The sequence below is a fragment of the Talpa europaea genome, assembly GCF_964194135.1.
Source record: "Talpa europaea genome assembly, chromosome: 7".
NCBI classification, from domain to species: Eukaryota; Metazoa; Chordata; class Mammalia; order Eulipotyphla; family Talpidae; genus Talpa; species Talpa europaea.
This window is the reverse complement of record NC_140074.1, coordinates 21,090,172-21,116,459: the sequence shown is the minus strand read 5'-3', so window position 1 is coordinate 21,116,459 and position 26,288 is coordinate 21,090,172. Positions and strand designations below refer to the sequence as shown.

General features: G+C 34.6%; 1 protein-coding gene across 2 annotated transcripts in view; it reads right to left on the bottom strand.

Annotated features, from left to right (window-relative positions):
- Positions 1–26,288, bottom strand: part of MLLT3 (MLLT3 super elongation complex subunit) — a gene marked incomplete at both ends in the record, with an annotated part of 284,995 nt that overhangs the window by 64,670 nt on the left and 194,037 nt on the right. The window contains one exon of one of the 2 annotated variants that reach the window (XM_084239270.1): positions 2,051–2,636. In XM_084239270.1, coding sequence (XP_084095396.1) covers positions 2,051–2,636 — 586 coding nt within the window. Of the gene's footprint in view, positions 1–2,050; positions 2,771–26,288 lie in introns of both variants that reach the window. The other variant, XM_084239269.1, reaches the window with a different exon arrangement.

Below are 26,288 nucleotides of genomic sequence, written 5' to 3'. Positions count from 1 at the left end.
GGCATTGAACTTGTGCTGCAGAGGCTGCTGATGGCTTCATAGTGCTAAGACTTAACCCCTTCTACCAACAGGGAGGCCCTACCTACCTAGACACTTATCAGTGAATAAGGGAGCTCTCACCTGTTACAAACCATATCCAAAGGGAGAGAGCAAGAGGCAAGCAAAAAGAGGAAATACTAAGAATTATGTAAAGATGAATATCATCTATTAAAAAAAATGTGAGTACACTTGGTCTCCTCACAAATCAGCAAATATTCAAGAACGGTGTCTTTCAAAGTTTTGATAATCATCTGCTATACACACACCCTCTGAAATAAAATTTTCACAAAACATTACTTACCCATACTAATTACATTGTATTATGATTTTAATACTGGTGATGACATGCTAAATTGATTTTCAGGCTAATCAGTGAACCACAACCTACGATTTGAAAAATCTCTGTTCTAGAAGAATGGCAACATGTCAGAATATAGAAAGGAAAAGTAACTAAACTCAACAACCTTGATAGATGAATCACACCCCACCAGCATCAATAAATATCTCAGGTGATTTAAAAGAAAAGTTAAACATACCAAAAGGTCTGTATAACACCTACATTTAAAGAAGAGGGAAAAAGCACAGGTGGAAAAATAAATATTTGAGATATTGGAACAAACCCATTAGCTCTCATCTCCATTTCACCAACTATCACTAGAAAACCTTTATCAAACACTGGAAAAAATTACCCATTTCCTATATTTATATGCTACTCTGCTCTCCATATCATTTTCTGTTAAAATTGTTAGATTAGCTATAGACAGTAGGGGGGTAAGGAAGTAGGCGCCTCTGAATGACTAGGGATTGGTATTGACGTCATGCCTAATCCTGACTGGCTTTCTACCCTGAACAAAATAATGCAGGCCAGAGAATCTGCTAGAAGGTCATTCACTTAAACCAAGAACGTTTGTGGGGCAACTATGTAGGACAGAAAGAGAAATATTGTGAACAATTTTCAGCCATCCTTCACTAGTCTAGAAATATCAAAATACCAAAGGAAGAAGATTATTGGAACAATTCAGGACTGATTAGTAACTGAAGAATTCAAAGTTGGAGAAAAAGTTAAAGTGAGAAGGTGATAATATCATAGTAAATAATGTTCACTCTCCAGAAATAGAATTGAGAATCTTTTGAATTACTATCAGCTCTGCCACTAGATGTGAAGATTTCTTACATTGCTACATTAGAATAAATAACCTGAAAATCCCTTACAACTCAGAGAAATACGTAATAACAAATTTAAATCTCAATATCAAATAACTTTTGAGGAGGGCATTAGTGAATCAGATGGTCTTTTAGGCACCCACAAAAAAGAATCCTACTCATCAACAAAAACCTTGAAATGAGGATTACATACCCTTTCCTTCCAAATCAGTGGCTAAACAATGAAAAAAAATTTTCAAGTTTCTACTATCTGGTTTCACAGATACACACACATATAATGGATATATAAATTTATCAAATTTTATGTTTTGAATATGTATTGCATGTTGTTACATCAATATTGCATCAATGAAACTTTAAAATATATGATCACCAGCTTTCCAACTATGTAAACAAATTATTTGACTCCATTGACCAAGAAGATCAACATGACAGCTGCATTCTAATATTTTTTAAGTTTTTCTCTTTAAATTAATTTTCCCATGCATTCAAGTTTTATTGCATTCTTCTCACACTCTTCAAGCAATAATCATTGAAAGTCACAAGTAACTAAGCTCAATTGACCATCTAGATTTTTCTGCTCCTACTCAAATGATCCATTCTTATACTACAGAATATAGCTTCCCTTTAATGATTTAAACCAGAGCCAAAAATCTGCAGATTCCTTAATGATTTCATTTCCTTCTTGCCATTAGCCAAGGAAATTCATTTCTAGGCCACATCTACTTTCATACCACCATCTTATGGTTCAGCAGTCATTTATTTCTCCAATTCTTTATTCTGAAGCTGTCAGAAATAATCTAGAAACAAATTAAGGGAAAGGAGGGAAACCAATGAAACTACTCACATCAGATTTGGAGGACACATTCTCCTCCACGTCAGAATCATTGGGATCCACGAGATCATCAAATGGGGGTAAAGTTGATTTCTTCTTCTCTGAGGTCTCGCTTTCAATTTTGACCTTCCCCATCTTGACATGAGATTTATCTTTTATCTGTTTTTTGTCAGCAGAACAAGTGAGTATCAGTGGTGGTGCACTAGAAAAACTTTTAAATAAAGCCTCTGAGCTACTCTTTTTCCTTTTTTTGGCTGAGAGTTCTTCAGAATCTGAAATGGGGGGCCTTTTACTAGGAGCCTTCTTATCTTGCTGTCCACTGGTGATAGTGAGTAAGTTACTGTCTGGTTTTGGCTCTTTTGACATGGGTTTCGGTTCCTTGAAGGCCATCTTAGGAACTATTTTTTCTTCTTTCAGTGGTTTGTTTTCTTTGGGTTTCTTAGAGGATTCTTTGGAAGATTTGTTGTGATCCCTGGAAGGTTCTTTGAAGGCACTTTTATATTCTCTGGAGTCTTTAGAAGGTTTTTCCTTGTGCTCCTTCATTAATTTGTGAGGCTTTGAAAAACTGGTACTGCTGCTGCTGCTACTGCTGCTGCTGCTGCTGCTGCTGCTGCTGCTGCTACTGCTGCTGCTGCTGCTGCTGCTGCTACTGCTGCTGCTGCTGCTGCTGCTACAACTGCTGCTGCTGCTGCTGCTGCTGCTGCTGCTGGTATGAATGCTCCTATTGGGGTCCTGCAGAAGGCGACACAAACATGACATTCTCCAAGTTACATCTCATTGAAGAATCCAAAGTCACATATTTAGCGTATACAAATGATGCTTCCTGGCCTGCTCTCAAATTAATTTTCATAGAAACAAACGGCCACGATATAACAGGTGGGGTTTCTGAGAAACAGGGAATGAGGGCTGCTATGATCAAGAATTTAGTAGGGTGAGCCTCTTTCTTAATCGTGAGAAGCATGGTGTTCTAAACATTTCAACTCAACAAATGTTCACTAGATGTTTGTACTAGAAGATCCAAAGATGGGTAACACATGGCCTGCTCTGAATAACTATGACGTATCTATGCTTCACAGTTGTTGTAAGACCCATCTATAAACTTCTATGACAACAAAGAAAGGACAGTCATTAATTCTGCTGGGAGCATGGGAAGAAGAATTCAGAAATTTATAGAGAATTAACACATGAATTATGTTCTAGAAGATAAGCAGGTAATTAACTAGAAAGAGAACATGAAAAGATCTTTGGAAACCAGGAACTAGGATGAACTAAAACAATGAAAGCTCAAAACACAGATTACATTTGGGCAGAAGCATCCAACTATAGCAAATTGAGAAACAGGTAGAAAGTAGCCCATGGTCACTAGCGAGGCCAGATATTATATTTTAAATGGTTTTTCCAGTATAAAGAAACACAAGACTAAAAAAAATGAAATAAAATAATTCTCAAATTGAGATTTTTAAAAAACAAAAAACACCAGAGTATGGAGGAAAAGAAGCACTTTTATATTGTTCATGGGAATGCAAACTTGTCCCGCCCCAATGGAAAGTAGTATGGAAGGTTCTCAAAAGACTAAAAATGGAGCTGCCATACAACCCAGCTATTCCGCTCCTAGGTGTCTACCCAAAGAACACAAAACCATTTGAAAGAAAACATACACCCCCATGTTTATTGCAGCGCTATTTACAATGGCCAAGAAATGGAAATAACCTAAATGCCCCAGAACAGATGAGTGAATCAAGAAGATGTGGTAGATACATACTAATGGAATACTACTCATTGATTAGAAAAAGATAAATTCATACCATTTGCGGCAATATGGATGGAGCTGGAAGGGATATCCCTAAGTGAATAAGCCAGAAAGAGAAGATAAATACTAGGTGGCTTCACCTATATGTGGAATATAGAGACCAAACAGGTTCAGTCAAAGACAAACTTTAGAGCCAACCCTTGAAAGCTGACCATAGAGCTGAAGTATCCAGGAGGGGAGGGTGAGGAAGAGGGAGGTGAAGGTGGTATAGAGCACATGGGCTATGGTAGAGGATGTTGGGTGCTTTGATGATGGAAGAAATATGGTGACCACACCTGAAGGAGGGGGGAAATCCTATAGTGTAAAAAAAATGAACAAGGATGTAAAATAATAATAGATGAATACAAAATATATTATTATAAAAACATTAATATTTGCGGTCCAAACTTCATCGGGTAAGGACCATGTCACCCATCCACTAGCAAAGGGAAAAAAAGAACTTCAATAGAACAAAGGTATCACCTAGTTATCAAATGAACTGAAAACTCTTAAGCAATTACTGCTGTGTAATCATGAAGAGTTAATAGCTGCTTATTCCATTTTATCCATATAAACACCTTAGAACATAAACCTAGATATAACCTTTCTATTAGGAACAAATCTAAGGACCTATTAGCCATGTTTGTGAAACTTTATCATTATTTGTAAGAATAAGACACAGAAGTAGATCTTGGATATGCCAAAAACCACATCAATACTAAAACCCTGCTAGAAGCAAAGGTAAATGAAGAAATGAATGCCCAAATGTTCAAGTAGAATTTATATCTTTAGGCTTATTATTTTTCATTTTTAACTTCCCCTCTTAAGGTCAATGACTCCTAAACCATTCCTGTAACCCTCAATAACTAGAATGATACAGGATAAATAGTAAGCAGGGATTATGCTTGTCAATACGGTGAACAATCTACTTATTTTGTCTATGCAAAAAAAGGAAAGTAAAAAAGGCCATGTATATGGATAAGCATTAGAAAATAATACCCAAAATGAAAAATAACTGTTCTAGTTAGAATATGTACTTTTTTTCCTTTTTACATTGTTTTGGGTTTTATTTGTTCAACAACAAAAATATGACACATCAATTATTCCATGTCTTTTCTCAAATGAGTATTTGGTTTCAAAATTCTAAAATGAAAAATGTTACTAAGCATAGACATGCTTTTATACATCAAACTAGATGAGTCCTTACAAAACATTTTAATCTGAGATTTAAAAGGAGACAGCTAAATATAGTATTCATATTATCGAAACTACATTATTTTATAAATTCTATTACAAGACATTTCCTGGCATGTTAAGCAATACTATGAATAATTAAAGTAAAGTATAATGGACAAACTAAATTAAGGAAGAACATTTTGAAATCTAATATCCTTGAGGGTTTTTTTTTTAATTGGTTTGTTGACTCACTGAATTTTAGCAATTTACAGTCAATTTTCTAATTATGATTCTAGAACATCCAAGCATTACTATTTAATATTTAGCCTACTTGGAGTAATACATGTTTTTTTTTAAAGTTCTAAACACATTTATTAATGAATATTTTACACATATTTTCATGAATGTACCTTTTAACCTACCACCATGTTCTCTAATGGTAAGCATTAAAAATAGTAACATTCCAGCAACCTCAAAAGGGAGGCAACTTCCAGAAGATGAGAAGTGATGAGAGAAGTAGAGGTTGGATCAGGGTGCATGGAAGGAGAAAGAGATCACAAATCAAAGAATGTAGGCAGCCTCTGGACGATGGAAATGCAGAGACACAAATTCTTCTATAGAAACAGATTTTTCCTCCAGAAGGAACACAGACCACTGATGCTTTGATTTTAGCCCCATAAAACTCATTTCGGATCTCTAGAACTATATAATAATTTTTGTGTTTTTTTTTTTAAGGGTTACTACCATAGGTATATTTTCATGATTTACTTTTAAAATCCTTTTGCAGGATAAACTAAAATTCTTTTTTTTTTTTTTTAAGATTTATTTATTTATACAAGCACTGGGTACAGTCAGAAGCACGGGAGGGCGAGAGAATTCACCAGAGCCAGAGTGGGGAGAAGAACAGGCAGAAGGACCAAAATACACTGCTGAGGGGCGCAGTGGGCGGCAGGAGAGGTCTGCGCACCATGTGGGACCCTCGCCGGTGGCCAGGGATCAAACCGGTGCTGCAGAGGCTGCGGGCTGCCTCGCAGCCCAGGGATCAACCACTGCGCCACCGGGGGAGGCCCAGATAAACTAAAATTCTTAACACAATGTCCATAGTATCACAAGACACAGATTCTTGTGTTATGGAAAGTTTAAGTTCTTCATTTAATTACACAGATATGAAGTTAACCACAAAGTTCCAGAAATTTTACATTTTTTTACTCCCTGTATTGGTCTAAGTATTTAATACCTACTGTCACCTTTTCACACAACCAGCAAATCTAGGTTACAAGCAAGTGACCCAGCCATTGAAATTCCTTCTCTTTTATCATCACAGTTTTCTTTTAACTAACATAACTTAGAGTTAAGAAGTTCTATAACAAGGCTCCAGACAGAAAATAACAAAAAGGTGAGAGAACAGTCTCTACCAAATAGGGTTACATTTTCCTTTGCCTGGATCTTCAATAAATGGCAAAGTTCAAAGGCACGTCGCCTGACTCCATATTCAGATTTGTAAAAATGTAAAACAGAGGTTTTTCTGTGTTTTAACACAAAATAAAAGCTTTCACTGGTTCTCTAGCTATTCCATATATATATATGGAATCAAGTCACTGGCTTTTTAAAACTTTCCAGAACTATTAACCTCAACATTAAGTGCCACTAAGCCGTACAGACTAATTACTATTCAATGTGAAGTAGACACATGTTGTATAATTCAAATTTTCTTTGCCTGAGGCTGATTAGGACAAACTGAATATCAATATTAAGCAAGCATGTGTGCATAATTAAAATCTCAAATATTTAAGGCAAATGACTGTTTAAACATAAATATACATATATTTGCAGTAACTTTACAACCTGTGAATCTAAGCTACAATATTTGCTTTCATCTACTCAGGTTCTGCTGAATGCTTCCTTGCTTGAGTTTTATGGAACAGAATGGGGCTTTTAATGTATAATCTCTTCTAATACCACTTGTCAGCATTCTAGTAATGGCTTAAGAAAAAAAGAGATCATAACTATTGGCCAGAATAAGGTTTTCTGATTGTATGTGGTTTTCAATTTCCACATGATCACCTTATCTTCTTCCCAACAGTAATGATAACTCAAAGTTGATTCTCAGACACCTATTTTTCCCCTTTACCTAGTCTCTTTATTTTTAGACTCTGTCCTACTTTAATTGGCTTCTGTGTTGTACAAGATTTTCAGATCATTCACATCTTATTCAATGAAATTTGCATACGGACAAATAAAGTCTCCCAAGAGTTATTGTTATGCAAAACCAATAAACGCTATTAAAAGAGTTTATTTGTCCAAAGTGCATCTTAAAAACCCACTTCCTAGAAACTGTAGTACATAGTCCAAGAGGTTATTCATATAAAAGGGTGAGAAACCATTGCAAAGATAGGCTTTCAAAATACAAGTCTCTTCTAATGTCATTAAACAAATGACAAATGACACACAGAGGGATGAAATGCCATTTGAAGCTATGAATAAAGTGTAGACATTCAGGACTTGGGGGGAGGGAGAGGAACAACTCTGAATTTGATTTACTTTCTCCCACTTCAACAACAAATTCAATTATTTACCTCTCTTGAACTAGTGGGTTCCAGAGTGTAGTGGTCACAGGATTATAAGCAGTTTGAAAGAAAGTTGGTGCAGGTTTGGTCTGTTCTGAGCTCTAACCACAACCCAGAAGGATTTTGCACAAAGATAACTGCACCAGTGTGGTGACTAGCACCCCTGCCCCCAAAGGTGCTCAGAAGGCACTCAATAGGGGGGTGACTCCTTTTTATTCCCAAAGCTGAAGAGTGCAGGGAGACCAGAAGGAAGGCACCTGAAACAGACTATGTGCCTGTTGGTACAGTGCTGGCTGAGATGCCTGGGCCTTTAATTGTTTACAGGATCATAACAACCTAAGATCTCCTAATAGTTCAACTAAACCCCAACTGACATACAAGTGAAGGATCTAAGTGTAGGAGAGAGCAGACCTAACAGATCTACTAAAGGACAGAGATGAAATACTGAGATCAAAAACAGCCTAGCTATTTAAGGAAAGAAAACTAGAACACATCTTTATTCACAATAAAAAAAAATAAAATTTTAAAAAATCCTTAAGCTAATAATTAGAAGAATTAAAGGAGAAAACAGTCTTTAATTGGTAGTATGAGGGATCAAGTAGAATAAATCTCAAAGCATAAAGCAAAAATACAAAGATGAAAATCACAATGGGAAAAGGCAAGAGACTTGAAGAACACATTAATGCAACCTAACTAACATGCTAGTCATAGGAAGAATTCCAGAAAAGCCTCTCTGGAAGGAGGAAGTGAAGAGATACAAGGCAGGTAATAATTAAAATAATATGAAAAAAAAATCCATGACATAAAGAAAAGACTGAATTGTGGCCTTACAGGCACACCAAGCTCCAGATAGGACTAGTGACAAAGAGACACATACTCAAGGATATCACACTAACTTCCTCAATTTTAAGGATTGAAATTAAAAACATTCAAGTCACCAAGAATCAAATCAATATTGGAACATCTCATTTCTAACACTGGAATCAAGAAGAGAAAACTATAACATCTAGACTGCTGAGAGAAAAAGCAGTGTAACCCAAACAGCTTACCCAGGTGTTCAGTATAAACAAATGTTTGACAAAATTTAAGTATTTCAAGAGAACATCGCCTACTGCCTTGCTAAGGAAAGGACTTGACAAGGGCTTTTAACTAAACAATAAGTGAATCAGAAATTATGTGTTGGACTATGGAAAGAGGAAACAGGAGCATAATATACCTTTCCTTTTATACAGAATCAAATCTAAAAGGATAATAAATTATATGAAATGTAAATGCTCTGATACAGAAAAGTCTAACAAACAAAAAATCTGGAGCTAAAAATTAAATTATCACCATAGAAATTTAGGAACATTAGAGGAGAGAATTAGAGTGTCAAGGTGAAGGAAAATGTTAGTATCATTTTTCATGTAAAGTAGGAAAAAATGGGATTATGAGCAATTGAAATGGAAGGTGGCCAATAATGAAATGGAAAAGTACAGAAGGACTGCCACATAGATCAGGGAAAACTGAGAAATGAGTATCGACTTGAAAATAGTATAGCTGTTTCTCAAAACATAAAAAATAGATCTACCACACAATTCAGCAATCCATCACCTATGTAGCCACTTGAGGAATACAAAAAAAAAACCCACCCCACTAATTTGCAGGGATATATTCACTCCTATGTTCATTGTAGCACTGTTTTTAAAAATAGCCAAGCAATGGAAACAACCTAAGTGCCCAGAGTTGAATGGATTAAGAAGACACACACACACACACACACACACACAGAGGCAGAATATTTAGCTATTAAATAAGACAAACTCTTGCTATTTGTAACAACACCAATGGAATAAAAGGGGGTTATCCTAAGAGAAATGGTGTGAAAAAAGGAGACAAATGCTGGATAATTTCAGTCATGTGGAACACAGTTGACAAAACAAAGGAACAGACAAAAGTAATCAAAACAAACCCTAGAAATTTGACTACAGAACTGAGGGTACTCAGTGGGGTGGGCAGCAAAGGAGGGAGGGCATTCAGTGGAGGTAGTGTGATAGGAAAAAAACTTCTATAGAGAGAGGAATCTATAACTCTAAAACATACACTCTTTCAAAACACTGTTACCTCAATAAACATCATAGTATAAAACACACACACACACAGAAACAGCTAAAGAAAAATAAAATCAAGTCTCACTCATAAAAAGGAAATCTGGGTTAAAAAAGACAAAGATCATATAAAAACTGTAAGAAACTTAAAACCAAATTTTAAGAGCGAAAAATTTGATTTGAAGTAAAGGGATAGAATAGAAATATCAACTAAGTCTCCCCCTAAAAAACATGAATGCAATATTAATAATCACACAATGTGATTCAATATTAGGAGAACCACACAGCATAAAAAATGTAAAAGCTAAATTACATAAAGCAAAAGGCATTGAATGTACAAAAGAAAAAAAAACTTGAAAATATTTCACTGACATGGAATATCACTATATCTTTTTTTTTTTAAAGATTTATTTTTATTTATTCATACAAGCACTGGGTACAGTCAGAAGCGCGGGAGGGTGAGAGAATTCACCAGAGCCAGAGCGGGAAGCAGAGCAGGCAGAAGGACCGAAGTACACTGCTGAGGGGAGCAGCGGGTGGCAGGAAAGGTCTGCGCGCCATGTGGGACCCTCCTCCAGTGGCCGGGGAGCAGCCGGGGATCAAACCAGCGCTGCGGAGGCTGCAGGCAGCTTCACAACACAGCGCTCAACCGCTGCGCCACCAGGGAGGCCCTAATATCACTATATCTTTTCATATATGGGCAGATAAAATAAAATGAAATGAGTACAGGCAGTGAAATTGACTAAAACAACCCACAAACTTGATTCAATAATTATATATAGAATTTTCTCTGTCAAATAAAGCTTACAATTTGTATATGTGCCCACAGAACATTGACAAAAGTCATCCATAAAAGTATCATAAAACATTAAAATACTCTTTTTTATATATTTAAATTGATAACATCGGTTGATCATATGCTAATAAAAGGTATTAGTTATTATTAGATATTAGATCTAATATAGTATAATGAAGAAAATAAAAGAAACTAATTTTACTAACATTTATGCTTCAAAAAAATTACTTAATACATACTGAAGGTTCAAATTATAATGAGATAATTATTAAGTTAATTTTAATTTAAAGGAGACTTATTCAGAAAACAGATTGGTGATTTCCAGAATTGGGGTGGGTGGGATGAGGGAAATCAGTGAAGGGGTGCAAAAGAAAAAAAGAAAAAAAGGAATGAAAAATCTACTGTCTACTTTTCAAATAACTGAGATGTAGCTTCCTGCATTTAAATTTTATTAGATTTAAAGTTTCTTGAATTTAAACTCATGAATCACCTTGGAGGAAATTAATGAAAGGTTAGCAATGTATAAATATTTCAAAATAGGTAAACAAAAAAGGAACAGTCAAACAGTAAACAATGGTTATGTGTGTGTGTGTACACAGGGAAGGAGTGGAGCAAAATGTACTGTTGATGGTTTTTATGTGCTTTTTATAACATCATTTAACTTTACATAAATGTTTTATTAAAAATTAATATTATAAGACAATAAGATTGTGAGGCAGAAAATGTTTCAACAATAATGGTAGGACTAATACAAAAATAAACTTATTAAACACCAAAGCTAAATATAGGAAAGATCCCAAATTTAATATTTATCAGTCAAGGAATATAGGACTAAAAGAACATTGCACAAGTGGAAGAGAAATGACACTTGAGAATTAGAAATGGGGGGGGGGGTTTCATTCAATAACAATCTAAATTGCCGATGTATAAAAAACATGAGATATTTATACACACATAAGTATGATAAGGAAAAGTCTATTGTAAGAAATAAAATTGGAAGGTTTTGTGTGTTTTCACTTTTAAAAATGTACCATTTTTGAAGGGTTACATTCAACCACAAAGTTATAGGGAATTATACAATATATCCCCATTACTTGAGGGAGAAAATAACAAAAGTCATTTCTAGACCGAACTGGAAGAGGTAGTAGATAATTTTAGTGAATAGAAAGTCATATCCTTTAGTGAACAGAAAGTCAGTTTGCCTGCATGTGTACAATATACACCAATACAGATAATAACTACACCTAGAGATGAACATATTAATCCTGGAATTTGCACAAATAGTGATAAAAGGTGCATCAAACATGGTAATAGTTAAGCATGAACCAACAAGTAACATGAAAGAGGATCAAAAGATGATGTCGATCATTCAAGAAGAGAATCTAGACAAGAATAGTAAGTGCCCTGAAGCCATGCCTGACTACGAATTCTGCCAAGTCTTTATTAAGACAGATTGGCCTTAATAACAGGCACAAAGAGTAGCTATAGCAGGGAAGCAAAAGAGGCCCATTTGAGGACTTTAAGGAGGAAGTTAGCATGAAGCAATACTCATTTCAGTAAGCTCACCTTACTGAAGAGAGGTCGCATTGGGTAGAGGGTAAAAAAAAAGAAAGAAAGAAAGGTCACATATAGGAAGAAGTACTTGTGAAATGCTGGAGGTGGTGGTGGTGATGGCAATGCATGGTGGTGGCAGTGGTAACCACTCACTGAATGTACTAGACCAGACTGTCATGTAGCAGTTTTATAATTATTAACTCAACAATCTTTTCAAGTAGCTATTATTAGCTCTATTTCACAAGTGAAGAGGCTGAGACACAAAAATCAGTGTGCCCAAAAACATATATATAGGTAGAACTGATATTAAAGCCCCATGTCTGATTCTAATGCTCATACTCTCAACCATTATTCTTCTATGGACTCTCAGAAGATTAGTTGGTTTCAAGCCAATTGTCAATCTTGCCAACATAACCTGAGTTGGAAATAAAAGGATGGTTAGGCAGGGAAGGAACTTAAGGACTTAAAAAACCACAGTTCAGACCTTCTTGGTGACACAAGGGGTTAAGTTGCTGTACTATGAAGCAATCTGCAGCCACTGAAGCACAAGTTTGATCCTCCAGCCAGGGAGGATCACATGGTGCCGCAGACGTCTCCTGACTTGCCCGCTATTTCCCTCAGCAGTATATTTCAGTCAGTCTGCCTGTTCTTTTCCCCCACCCTGTCTTTGGTGAATCCTCTCACCCTCCACACCTCTGGCCTGTACCCCAGTTCTTGTACGCATAAATAAATAAATCTTAAAAAAAAAAGAAAAAAAGGAAAAAAAAAAAAACACATTGCACATGCCCATCCTCAAGCAAACTATATAAATGAAGTTCTATTTAGTTCCAGTAGAGGGGGTACAACATACTACTTTTTAGTAGGTGACAAATAACTTGTTTTGAAATCAGATATTCTTCCTGTATTCATTACAAATGGCTTAAATTTTAAGTCTTTTATTACCACATAAATTTTTTAAAGTTGATGGAATAAAATAGTTACATTCAGAGAGCTTATGTGCTATTGGAAAATCAAGCTCTCCTATCATATCGCTGGCATCACAAGTCTCCAAGAGTATCACAAAACTGTAAGCTACATCTCATCTCATAATTACATGTTTTCATGAATCAATAGGAAAAAATGCCACACTATAAACTTTGAAATTACGAAAATGTAGAATGTTCAAATCAAACAAATGATTACATCCAAAATGAGTGGGTCAGGGAGGTCGCTGTAAAAGAAAAGTGGAGGATTCTGGAACCTCTGTTGAAGGCATTTAGAAAAAAAAAGGAATATAAAAGATATGCCACAACAAGGAGGCAATAAAGAAAAGCAACAATTTTAAAGCCACAATAATAGATGGCTGTACAAGAAAGATAACAGTATACATCATCTTAGTTGTGAATAAACATGTTAACAAATCATAACTGTAAACTATGTCTACTGGTTTTCAGCTTTTAGAAATTAACCTGTTCATATCTACCACTTGCTAAGTGACTTAAATTTTCATGTCTATAAAATGGAGATTATACTATTACCTATACAATGAAGGTGAACTTCATAATTATATAAGTTTAATAATCCATGTATATAATAATACTATTGTAACTAGCAGGAACCACGTAAAGTGATTTTGATTACAATTTGATTCTTATCTACTACTATAGATAAGAACAGAAAATTAAAATTTGTATAACATGTTATCAACTGTGACACTGCAAAAGTAAATGTTTGGAGGACAAATAAGGAAGATAGAAACAGGAATAGAGAAATGAACGAAACTCTAGGATATCCTGAATTTACAAGTTTTAAGAATCAAGGCACTGTCCATAGTTGGTGGAACAAGAAATAAGACTTCTATGATCAACACCTAAAAAGTTTTGTCCAAGACAAAAATTATCTTTTTTTGCTTATTTTTTAAATAAATAAAGACTACTATTTAAAAATGGTGTCATATTGGGAGGAAATGAAGATGGAGCAATGGGTTAAGTTCTTATGTAGAAAAGCATCTGATTTGGAAACTTTTGTCATAACCCTAGAAATTAAATACAAAAGGAAAGAAACGGTTGAACTGTTTCCTACCAAGATAAAGGAAAGACAGTGAAATACGCAAAAAAGGACTTTCGTATTTTGTTACACACCTTCATTGCTATTTAATTCTCTTAAACCATAGATATACATTATTTTGATATAAATTTATTCAACTTCTCAAATCTCCTTTTATATCCTCTCCCCTTTTATGTACCATTTGCATTTCAGATTTTGTGAAAATATTTTCCATTAGAAAAATAAAAAAGAAAATATTCAATCATGTGATGGCTAATCTTCCAGCATTTAAAAAAAAACTAAATTTTCCTTCTGATGTGGCTTGAATTTTCTGGGGGAGGGGAAGGCAAACTACAGTCAAGAGATCTAATTTAAGATACTTAGATCACATTTAAAATTTTATTCACTATGTTTGCACCACTAAAAATGAGGAAAGTGATAATATTTATATGATATTTACAATTGAGAAATGAAAAAATTAAAAAATATTTCTTTTATTTCTGAAGAAAACAGAATAAGCAACAGTTAATTTTTCATTTTCCTAGTCATCTTCACAAAAACATTATAATCAAACCAAATAAATATTATCTTTAATATTTACTCAATATTTTATAAAACAACACTTCAGGTAGACAAAATTTAAAATGTCTTCCTCTCTAATGATTTGTTTCAGCTATGTTTTGTATATTGTAAAATACTTTTGTTTCAGAATAAAATCTCATTTAAAAGGCTCCTATTTATACACTATTCTCTGACTTGCTATGGTTTAGATTCTAAATTATAATTAAACATTGTTACAGCAAGTTATATTTAGAAGACTTTGCAGCTTCAAGCAAACTTCTGTCTACTCTTGTGGTTTGACACTAGAAACTGGAAGTAATAATTATATCACTTCTCTTTCTAGGTTTATATATATTTAGCTCTGTACGATTTGTTTTTTCAACATGTTTCAAAATATATTGGCCAGGGCCCTCCCTGGTAGTGCAAGGGGTTAAGACATTCAACCTATAAAGCTATCAGCAGCCACTGCAGCACAAGTTCGACCTCTGGCTGGCCAGGAAGCTACCCACATGGCGCAGCAGACCTCTTCTGGCTTGCCTGCTGCTCTCCTCAGCAGTGTGTTTCAGTCTGCCTGTTCTTCTCCCCACTCTGTATCTGGTCTCTGATGAATCCTCTCATCCCCCACACCTCTGGCCTGTACCCCAGTTCTTGTATGCATAAATAAATCTTAAATAAAAAAAACACTGGCCATATCTTTTTAGTCCTTCTAGTACTAGCTGAATTTCTGATAGTGAGGCTCAGTAAGTAATTATTACAGAGAGAAAACAGTCTATCTGCAATATATACTACTAATCATAATGTGATTAGTGAAGATGAAATCTTACAGCTGACATCAAAATTCAGTGATTAATGGAAAAATATAATCAGATTATACTACCTTGTCATCTTTTCTCAGTGGTTATTCAATACATATTTATTGAGTCTCTCACACATGCAAAGAACTATGCTAAAACTGCCAAACTATGGTTTCAAAGGGAAAAATTTTTTCTTATTTTGGCAACTGCAGAAAACTCCTTGGGAACTCTCACTATATTGTGTGTGTGTGTGTGTATTCAACTAGATATTGAGTAATTAGAAAATCCTTCATTGCTGCACTTATAAAAAATAAAAGCAAGAATCAATAGTATCTGAAAGTGGGCCTCTATGGTGGTGCAAGGGGTTAAGCACTGCACTATGAAGAAATCCACAGCCTCTGCAGCATGAGTTCGATTCCTGGCTGGCCAGGGAGCTACCCACACAGCGAGGCAGACCTCTCCTGTCTCTCCCACTGCTCCCCTCAGCAGTGTATTTCAGTCAGTCTGCCTGTTCTGCTCCCCACTCTGTCTCTGGTGTATCCTCTCACCCCCCACATCTCTGGCCTGTACCCCAGCTCTTATATGCATAAAGAAATAAATCTTAAAAAAAAATTTAAAAACATTAAAAAAAAAAAGAGTATCTGAAAGAGATATAAAGAGAAAGAGCAAAGGGGAGAAGAAAGGATTTGAATCATGAACTGTGAGCTACCATCACGCATGAGAGATGAGGCTGTCCCCCAGGGCACATGTGGGCCTCTATACCCCAAACACGGCACCTACAGAAGACAGAGATCTCTGAGTCTCTCAGAAACCCAGGCGTTGCCTTTATGAATCTGTTGTTAAGGAAAAGTACTCTGTATGCGGGCTTTAAGATTCTCGAAGTTCAGCTAAATCAAATATGGACTCACACTTTAAAACTATGCCTAAAACACAAAGAAATACACCGCTATACTCTAAGAGTCTGTAAAAGGGCCTGAAAGAGTATAGATATTAAAATCATCAAACACAGAATGTAAATTAACTATTTATGTAAAGTGTGAAAATATTCGTAATTCTAAGAAATAACCAAGCTTAAGACATAAGGAAGAATGAGCAGACCAGTGAAAAACACTAAGACTTTAAGAAATGAGGGAAAAAAGAAAATTGCTGTTAATTAGTATGTCAATTAATTAAACAATTAGTATATCAATGAATTAAACAGCAGCTCAAACACAAGTGAAAAGAATTACTGAATTGGAAGATAGCTATGAATAGGTTAAAGATACGAGAAAATGGACAATTTAAAAACTACTAAGTGAGAACAGAGGAAAAATAAATATCTAGTAAGAGACTCAGAAAAGAGAGATAAGCAACACAATGGCTAAGAATTTTCCAAAAAGATAAAAGCCATGAATCCACAAAAGAGTATGTATAATATAAAAATGATACATAACTTAAAACCATTTACTCCTAGACACACTGTACTAAAACTTAAAAATATTAGAGACAAAAAGCATAAAAGAAAGCAGTAAGAAATATGAGATAATTTACTGAAAAAAGACCAAGTAACTAGTGGTATGCTACAACAAGCTCATAAAAGCTCATAAGAGCCAATTATTAAATTTTCAGAAATTTGTTGGCCAGTTTTGAAATAAGATCATTATGAAAATTTAAATTATATAAATGTACAAATGGAAAGACACTGTACTAAAACTTAAAAATATTAGAGACAAAAAGTATAAAAGAAAGCAATAAGAAATATGAGACAATTTACTGAAAAAAGACCAAGTAACTAGTGGTACGCTATAACAAGCTAATAAAAGCTCATAAGAGCCAATTATTAAATTTTCAGAAATTTTGTGAGCCAGTTTTGAAAATAAGATCATTATGAAAATTTAAATTACATAAATGTACAAATGGAAAGATATTAAAAGCAAAGGCAATAGATAATCAAAACTCATCACTTATTATTTTACTGAATAACATTATTGTGCTCATGGAGTAATCATTTACGTTTATTAATCAAGATGGTGGACATACTTCATGACTGTGCTACTGCACATCTTTTCTCAGTTCTATAGTAACTAACATAATACGGTAAGAATATAAGCAAACACTAAAACTCAGGAATTTTCCCACTAAAGAGGGAGTTGCTAAACATTTACTAGAATAATCCTAAATAAAGCTGATATCAGATTTCACAAAAACAAAAGAAAAATATTTTCAAAGTATTGGAATTAAATGCCAACCTAGAATTATATAACCAGCAAGATCACTTTTTATGATAAGGTCAATAGTCAAAATATTTATATACTAAAAAACAGAGAGTGCACTAATAGGAAACTTTCACTAAAAGAATATTCATAGGATTTACTTCAGAAAGAAGCAAAATGAATTTCAGAAGAAATTATGATAATGCAGTTAAGCTAACAGTTAAAATAAAATTTAGTTAAAAATCTTATACATATTTGGAATTACAAAGAAATATTTCTAAATAATTCAAATGGAAATGAAGAAATTAAAGTGGAAAATTTCAAATTCATATTGAATAAAAAAATACCCATAATATTTGTAGAATGTAGTTAAAACAGTGCTTGAAGGAAACTATTCAGCCCTTAATGTTCATATTTGAAAAAAATGACAGAACATTTGGGAAAACAAATGACATGGCAAAGTCATGCAAAAGAAAGACTATACAAATTTTTTAACCCTAATAAAAATTAAACTAAACTAACTTATCAAACAGAACTAATAAAATTCAGACTCCTGTATGAAAGACTGTTTAAAATGAAGACCAAAACACAAATAGCCAATAGGAAGGAAATGAGGAAAATATCTGCAAAAACAACACAAATTAAACAGATAAGAAAATTTACAATTTTCCCCACAGATTTGAAAGCAAATCTCAGGCAAATATGACACACCAAAACTGACCCAAACAATAAATTAAAACTAAGAATAATTCCTTCTTAAATAATTTTTAAATATTGCTACAAAGAAAATATCAGACCCATAGATTTTAAAAGTAAGTTTTTGAAAAAATAATTTCAATATCACAGAAACTCTTTCAAAATATGGAAAAGAGGTAACATTTCTTATTTAATGCAGTGAATATTATCACACAACCAAACTTACCAAAAAGAGTAAGATAAAGAAACATACAGGCCAAGTTAATTCAAGAATATGGATACAAACATTAGTTAATAAAATGTTATCATAATTGATGCAACTGCAGTGAACAAAAACTTAATAGAGCAAAACCAAGAGCTGGGTTTATCCTAAGAATTCAAGAGTAGCCAGGAATGATAAAAATGCTTGTCAAACACCATGTTAAAAGATTAAAGGAGAGCAAAATCAACAGTTATCTCCAAATATGCGGAAAAATTATATGATAAAAATCAAAATCCATGCATGTTTTAAAAAGAAAACAACCAACACTCTTAATAAAACAGGGCTTAGAGATAAATTCTTTAGCTTGGCAAAATGTAACTATCAAAACACCATGCAAAAATACCCAAAACATTCTAAATGGTGAATCATTAAAATTATTCCCTTTAAAATCAGAATTATCACTCTTGCTCGTTAGTATGTTACTGATGTTCCTACTAACAAAGGCTGGGGGAGAAGTATAGAAAAACTGAAAATACAGAATACATATCATATTCACATATACAGGATTGTCCACATAGAAAAATCAAAGAAGCGATACAGAAAAATTACTGATATTCATAAGTTAAATAAGATGATTAGAAGTAATATCAATATGCAGAGGGAAACTGCTTATTTCCACATTAGTAACAAACAACAATCATTTAATCCTTTATTTATAATAGCAATAAAATGATAAAGCACCCATGAATAAACAAAGCATAAAATTAGATTAGACCTTTATTAAAAATATCTTAACGTTACAACAACATTAAAGAAAGCCTAAATAAACTGATAGTACTCATTATCTATAGATTCAGTGTAATTTCAATTGAAATCCTAATAGAGGTTTTGAAAGAACTTAAGTTGACTGTAATTTTAAATGGAAAAAAAATGATGTATTAGAACTTGTCACACCATATAATAAACCTCATATATAAAACTAACAATTACAACATTGTAGTCTTGCTATAGAGATTCACAAACTGACCAATGGAACAGAAATGAATACCATTCCCCCAACATGCACACGTATATGAAAAACTCACAGTTGAGAGGGTAGATACTACAGATCAGGTAAAGCAAAGACTCAACAAAATGTGGTGGGGCCTATTTTCTATATAGGAAAAATTTAAATTAAACTGTTACTTCATACCATACATAAAAATCAATCCCAGATGTTTGAAAATATTTAAATGTTCGACAAAACTTCTCAAATGTGTTGGGAAAAAAAATACAGAAGATTATATGACCTTGGGGTATAGAACATATTAAGCAGGACACAATGAAAACTAACCATAAAGAAATCTGACCACTTTGAAATTATGAATTTCTGTCTATCAAGATACTATAAAGAGAATTAAAAAGCCACTAACTGGGCAAAGCAGTAAACATAGACAGCAAAAAACAAAACAAAACAAAACAAAAAATCAGCAATGGATTCATATATCCAGAATATAAAAAGACCTCTAACAAAAGACAAGAAAAACACTTCACAGAGAAATGAATGTGAATGGCCACTGAAATGTATGGTCACTAATCACTGACATGCAAAAGACAACAATAAAATACAATTTCATGTCTACGAAATAGGTATAAACAAGCCTGACTAGGACACAGAGCAGTGGGATATCATTACGTGTTGCTGATGTAAAGTACCAAATTATTCCAACTGCTATATAAAATAATAAAAAGCTATATTACAATATAAAGTAATAAACTGAATGCTCTATAATCCATCAGTCTCATCAGTAGGAATATACTATAAAGTATTTCACCGAATATGGTCAATGAACCAGCAAGATTAGTATATTATCTTTATGCTTGTTAGAAATTCAGATTTTTAAGCCCCATCCCAGACCTACTATATAAAACCTCTGCAGTGGGGCCCTGGAATCCTCATGATTACTAACTCTCCAGGTGATTCTTACAGGCCCCAGAGTTTAAGAACCACTAACTTAGAATGTTAATTAAACAGAACCTGTTATTAATACTGGAAATATAGTGAATTGCATTACTCGTAAGTCAACCAGTAAAATAAAACAGATTGACTCTCATGTAGTAAAATAAGCCTTGACTTGCAAAACATTTGTCTCATTTGTCTATGTGCATTTATATACATCACTACTTGATCATAATGGAAAACATATTTCTAAGTATATCTCACAGTCATAAAAGTCTGAATTCTACTACCCTAGAGAAAGTCTGGCAATGTGTACTGGACATAAGCTCTAGAAGATTCACAGTTGCATTATTCACTGCAGCAAAAATAAAACAAAATAAAAAGATGTAGTCTCGATATCTAGATAAGAAGAGACTAGATAGGCAAACCATTATGTAGTTACTCTATGAGCTCATTCCAGAGCAGTGAAATAAAAAATATGCAATAACAAGACAAATCAATCAAGTCACAGAAAATTAACTGCACCGATATACTACTTCACTGACCCAAAATGAGCAAAGCTGAAAAATCAGAGGAATATATACATTTATGGTAAAACCACATTTTAAAAGCTCAGAAAAATTTAGGAGAGTAGTTAAATCTGAAGGAAGCAAAGGGATGGACTGCAAAAGTGTATACAGGTAGTATTAATGACAGTAGTTATGTCCTATTTCTTGTTCTTAAATTGAAAGATAGGATTATGGTATTTGTTCTATAATTTATATGTAATATGCATATAATCCTCATATGAATCAAATGCAGCAGAGAAATATTTTTATCTTAAGGAAAAACTCACAATACCTGATGTCAGAATCTTATAGTCTAGCAAGGGAAGTTCACATTCAGATATAATGGACACTTAACCGCTAGCTGCTAGGAGCAAAGCATACACATTGTCTCACTGAATCCTTCCTAAGAATCCTGTGATGTTCGTACTTCACAAAGAATAGGCAATCAAATATGAGTTGAGTGAATAAATGCTTGAGTAATTTTATAATACAAAAAGGAGAAAGAGTTTGATTATATGCTGTATATTGCAATTCTACCCCACAGGGGTTAAATGAACAACAAAGATGATTAACTCTATTAATAGAAAGGAGCGTGTGGTTTATTCTTACTCTTTCTACATTCTATTACTTATTACCACAGAAGCAAGTCACACAAATCAATAATAAGAAAAATATTTTTTTCTTTAGAAATATCTCTGCTCCAAGGTATAAAAACTAACAAGCTACCAAGTATAATTAAATAAGGTAAGATTTCTGTATTACTAGAATTTCCATTTTGCTCTTAAAAGCAGATTTAGCTCTACATGAAGCACCAAGTCTCTTCATGGTGGGGCAAAAATCAAATTGCAGCATAGAAGAAGAGAAATGATCAAGGTTAAAACAAGAAGAAAAATTGTCACACATTTAGTCTGCACTCTAATAAGTACAGTTTAAAAAGTGCAAAGTCAAAACCTTTTGTTCATCAAATACGTAGTAATGTAAATAAACACACTTGGGGAAATGGTTGCCTTATAAAATTATTTCCACCCTTTATAAAGCTATTTCCCTTCACAGGGCTCCTACCAATGTATGCTTTTTCTTTTGTTTTTAAATTTTAGTTCACTTCTGTATCCCCATGTGCCTGGAGTAATGATCCACTCCTAACAGATTCATAATAAACATTTATCTTTGAGTGGATTTATACACTTAATGAGTATTTACTATATAGTAGGCACTTGGGGGATGCCAGATCAAATAGGTTGTAGTTCCTACCCAAACAGAGCTAACCTAAGTGACAAAATCAAAACAAAATTTACCCTTCCTCTTCCTGAACAATAGCTATTAGGCAGGGCCAAGACCCACAGGCAACGATAGGAGTGGAGAGGGCTGTGATGTGAAGAGAGGATGCCTCTGCCATGGTTCAAAGCCACTTTAAAAAAGGGGCTGCTTGATCCAGTCATCTATTTTTGGACATTTGGGTTGTTTCCAGGTTTTACTTATTATAAACAGTGCTGCATTAAACATAGGGGTACAGGTGTTCTTTTGAATCAATACACAATGGAATATTACTGAGCACTCAAAAAGATAAACTCATACCATTTGCAGCAACATGGATGGAGCTAGAAGGAATTATGCTCAGTGAAATAAGCCAGAAGGAAAAAGAATCTGATCTTTATCAGATGATTTCACTTATAGGAGGAATATAGAGGAACCAAATAAGACATCAGTGTAAAAAAAATAACAACACAAAAGACAACAAAACAAAAACAGACAATTATAAATCAGAGACACCTGCAGGGGAGGAGGAGGGAGAGGGATCAGAGGGAGGGAGGGAGGAGCACAGGGGACTGAGGTGATGGTGCACAGGTGCATTGGGGAAGGAAATTCTATGGGGACTACACCTGGGGTGGGGGGGAAGCAAATATTGTTTCAAAATAAACAATGATGTTAAAAAATAATTTAAAAATAACATAAAATAAATTTTTAAAATAACAAAAAAATAAATAAATAAAAGGGGGTGCTCCTTGATGAAATGGCTGAATCGAGGGCTGAGATAGGAAAGTAGAAAATGAGCCCAGAACATCTTTTTTGTAGCCCATCACGGAGATATGTAAAGAATGATCAGGACATGTCAAAAAGACTCAGAAACCAAACTGAAGGGGGTCCAAGTGGCCAAATCAAGGAATTTTAAGCATGAAAGTTAATAATAACAGTAATAGGGCCTCCCCGGTGGCGCAGCGGTTGAGCGCTGGGTTGCAAAGCTACCCGCGGCCTCTGCGGCACCGGTTCGATCCCCGGCTGCTCCCCGGCCACCGGAGGAGGGTCCCGCATGGCGCGCAGACCTCTCCTGCCGCCTGCTGCTCCCCTCAGCAGTGTACTTCGGTCCTTCTGCCTGCTCTGCTCACCGCTCTGGCTCTGGTGAATTCTCTCACCCTCCCGCGCTTCTGACTGTACCCAGTGCATGTATAAACAAACAAACAAAGAAAGAAAGAAAACATGCCTCTATAAAAAAAAAAAATAATAATAATAACAGTAATAGGCTACAAACCATGGTGGTGGTGGTGGTGGTGGGGGATACATATTAATTCTCTCCATGAGTTTGTGATGATAGAATAAATACAAGAATAAACTTAAATTTGAAGAAGAATTAGATACAAATTACCTCCCAATAAGAAATTAATTACAAAGAGGGATAAAAAATAATTTTTAATCAAGAAGCCTGGCAGATAACATCTGAAATCAATGTTTGGAGTAACAGCCGAGTAAGAGTAACGCTGTGTACAATGGAAATGGTGACCATGTGATGAGGTGTGATGAGAAAAGGCAGGCATGACTTCTGGAACAGGCCTGCCAGAGATGTATAACCTGAATTTAGTCCTCAGGGTGTATCATGTAAGTCCAAATTGAGGACCATTTACTTAATTTGACCTGAAATCTTTCAAAATGTTAAGTTCATAAAGTCAATGACCAAGGAACTATTCACACCTGACAACCAAATGTCACATATGACTCCAGGCTGGATTCTTTTGCAACAAAAACAAGGACATTACCAGAAAAATCTGCACAATTTGATCAAGATTTGAACACTGGAAGTTGGTAAAGTATCAATGCTAATTCCCTACTTTAATGGTTGCATCTTGATTATGCAATAGAATGTCCCTGTTTGCAGGACATAAACTAAATTATTCAAGGATAATGGGGCATTGAGTTGGCAGCTTTCTCTCAAATGGTTCAGGAAAGAAAAGTTCTATACCTGAGCAGAGTAAATTTCACTGCATCTTTCTAAGAGGCATATAAATACCATTCCAAAAGGAACTAAGGTTTCTTTATACAAATTATATTTATCAACTAAATCAAAGCTTTCCCAGTGTAAGGAAAGGCAGTGGTTTGATTTCAAAAATACCAAACAAGGTTACTTTATTTTTATCACATACAAAAACAAAAACCACATGTGATATAAGTCGTCACATCTCCTGTCAACTAAAACCAGTAGTTTGTGTTGATGAGAAAGAGAGGAAACATAAATTCAAATATGTATTTGGAAACAACCTACCTATAGCTTACTTGGGAAAAAATCTTTCACTTACTAGGATAGTTGAAGAAACAGGCAATTTTATACACATTAGCTTTTTTTATACACATTAGCTTTAACCACTTAACATATGCACACAAAAGGTCAGCTTTTCATGAGAGAAAACATAGCTATTTTGCCATCCTTGGTATCCAGAAGCCCTCAGAGCCTGCTTGGGGCCTCTACTGCCACAGTACTGAAAGAAATGGATGCCTTGTGCCTTCCTGGTGGCACAGGGGTTTAAGTCTCAGCACTATGAAGCGATCTGCAGCCACTACAGCAAGAGTTCGCTCCCCGGCCAGGGAGCTAACTCACATATGGTACAGCAGACCTCTCCTGTCTTACCCCACTGCTCAGCAGTGTATTGTAGTAGATCTGGCTGCTATGTTTCCCACTCTGTCTCTGGTGAATCCTCTCCCCACCCCCCACCTCTGGCCTGTCCCCCAGTTCTTGTATGCATAAATAAATAAAACTTTAAAAAAATGGATGCCTAAAATACTGCAGCTTTTCCTTCTAAAATCATAACACAGTAGCCTGGATTGATGGCTAGAAATTTCTCTTGTCTTTTTTTTTTTTTTTTTTTTAAGTAACTGACCTAGGTTATTTTAGTCACTGAGAAGATAATGATATCATATTATCTATCCACTGAAAATTGATCAGGGTTAAGGTTTGGTAGAAAGCAAAACAAATAATAATTAAAAAAAACAAAAACTAGTGTTCACTCACTGTATACTCAGCATCTGCCATTAAACATGGCACAGAGTAGGTACTTAAGTACCACCAAAATAGGCAAGCACTGAACTTTAAAAAAATCTCCCAGAAGGTAATTTTTATTTTTAATTTATTTTATTAAACACTTGGAGCTACCTGACAGGAAGTGGGAGGAATAAAGTTTGGCATCTGAAGACAAGAACAGATAGGGTAAGACTTAAAGGCAATCCTCTCAAACATTGATTTTTCAGAAGCAAGAGAAATTAGTTTTCTTCAGGGAATTTCAATCTATGAAGCAAGAAACAAAAGAGTTTCTGGCAGAAGTCTATAAGGACTTAAAAAGCATCTTGAATTTCCTGAGCCTGTCCTACCTGTCCTAAATTGAAATAATTTGCACCATTTTTAGGTCATAGATACTGATTTTGGAAGGAGAGGGGAAAATATCAAGAAATCAAAGCAGCTTTCCCACAGAAGAGGTGGCAAGCCAGCCACAGTAAGCTGATTCTAATGAAGTTATTACCATTCGACTTTCCAACCCTGAGGAGAAAAGCTCTATAATATCTAAGCCCTCAAAGAATCACCACTACCCATGACTTATTTGCATCTCCACTTTCAAAACCTGGTAGATTACAAAGTTATTTGTTGACTTTGTTACAGAATTTTCATATGCTGGTTAATGCCAAGGAAAACCACTTCTAAAGTCATGCATACCCTTGCTGTTCAACTGAAAAAATAAATGACTCCAAAAATTATGCTCGCCTCTAATTTAAGAAAAATGAAAAAAAAACCAATCCCCACAGAGGTTGGTGCTGACTTACGAAAGTTTGGGTGGTGAGGAGTGTATTCCTAATTATCATTCTCTCCATGCAAATTGCATTTTAAGAAGCAAGAGAAATACAGGCAAATAAAGTCTCTAAAGCAAGAAACAAAAGGATAATAAAGTCTACTGCCAACATCAGGTAAGTAGCTCCACTTTGACAATTTCTCTAACTTGTCTTCAGTTAAGGGGACCCAACCAAAGTTGTTCTAGTATTTCTTTTTTTTTTTTTTTCAAAAAAAAAAA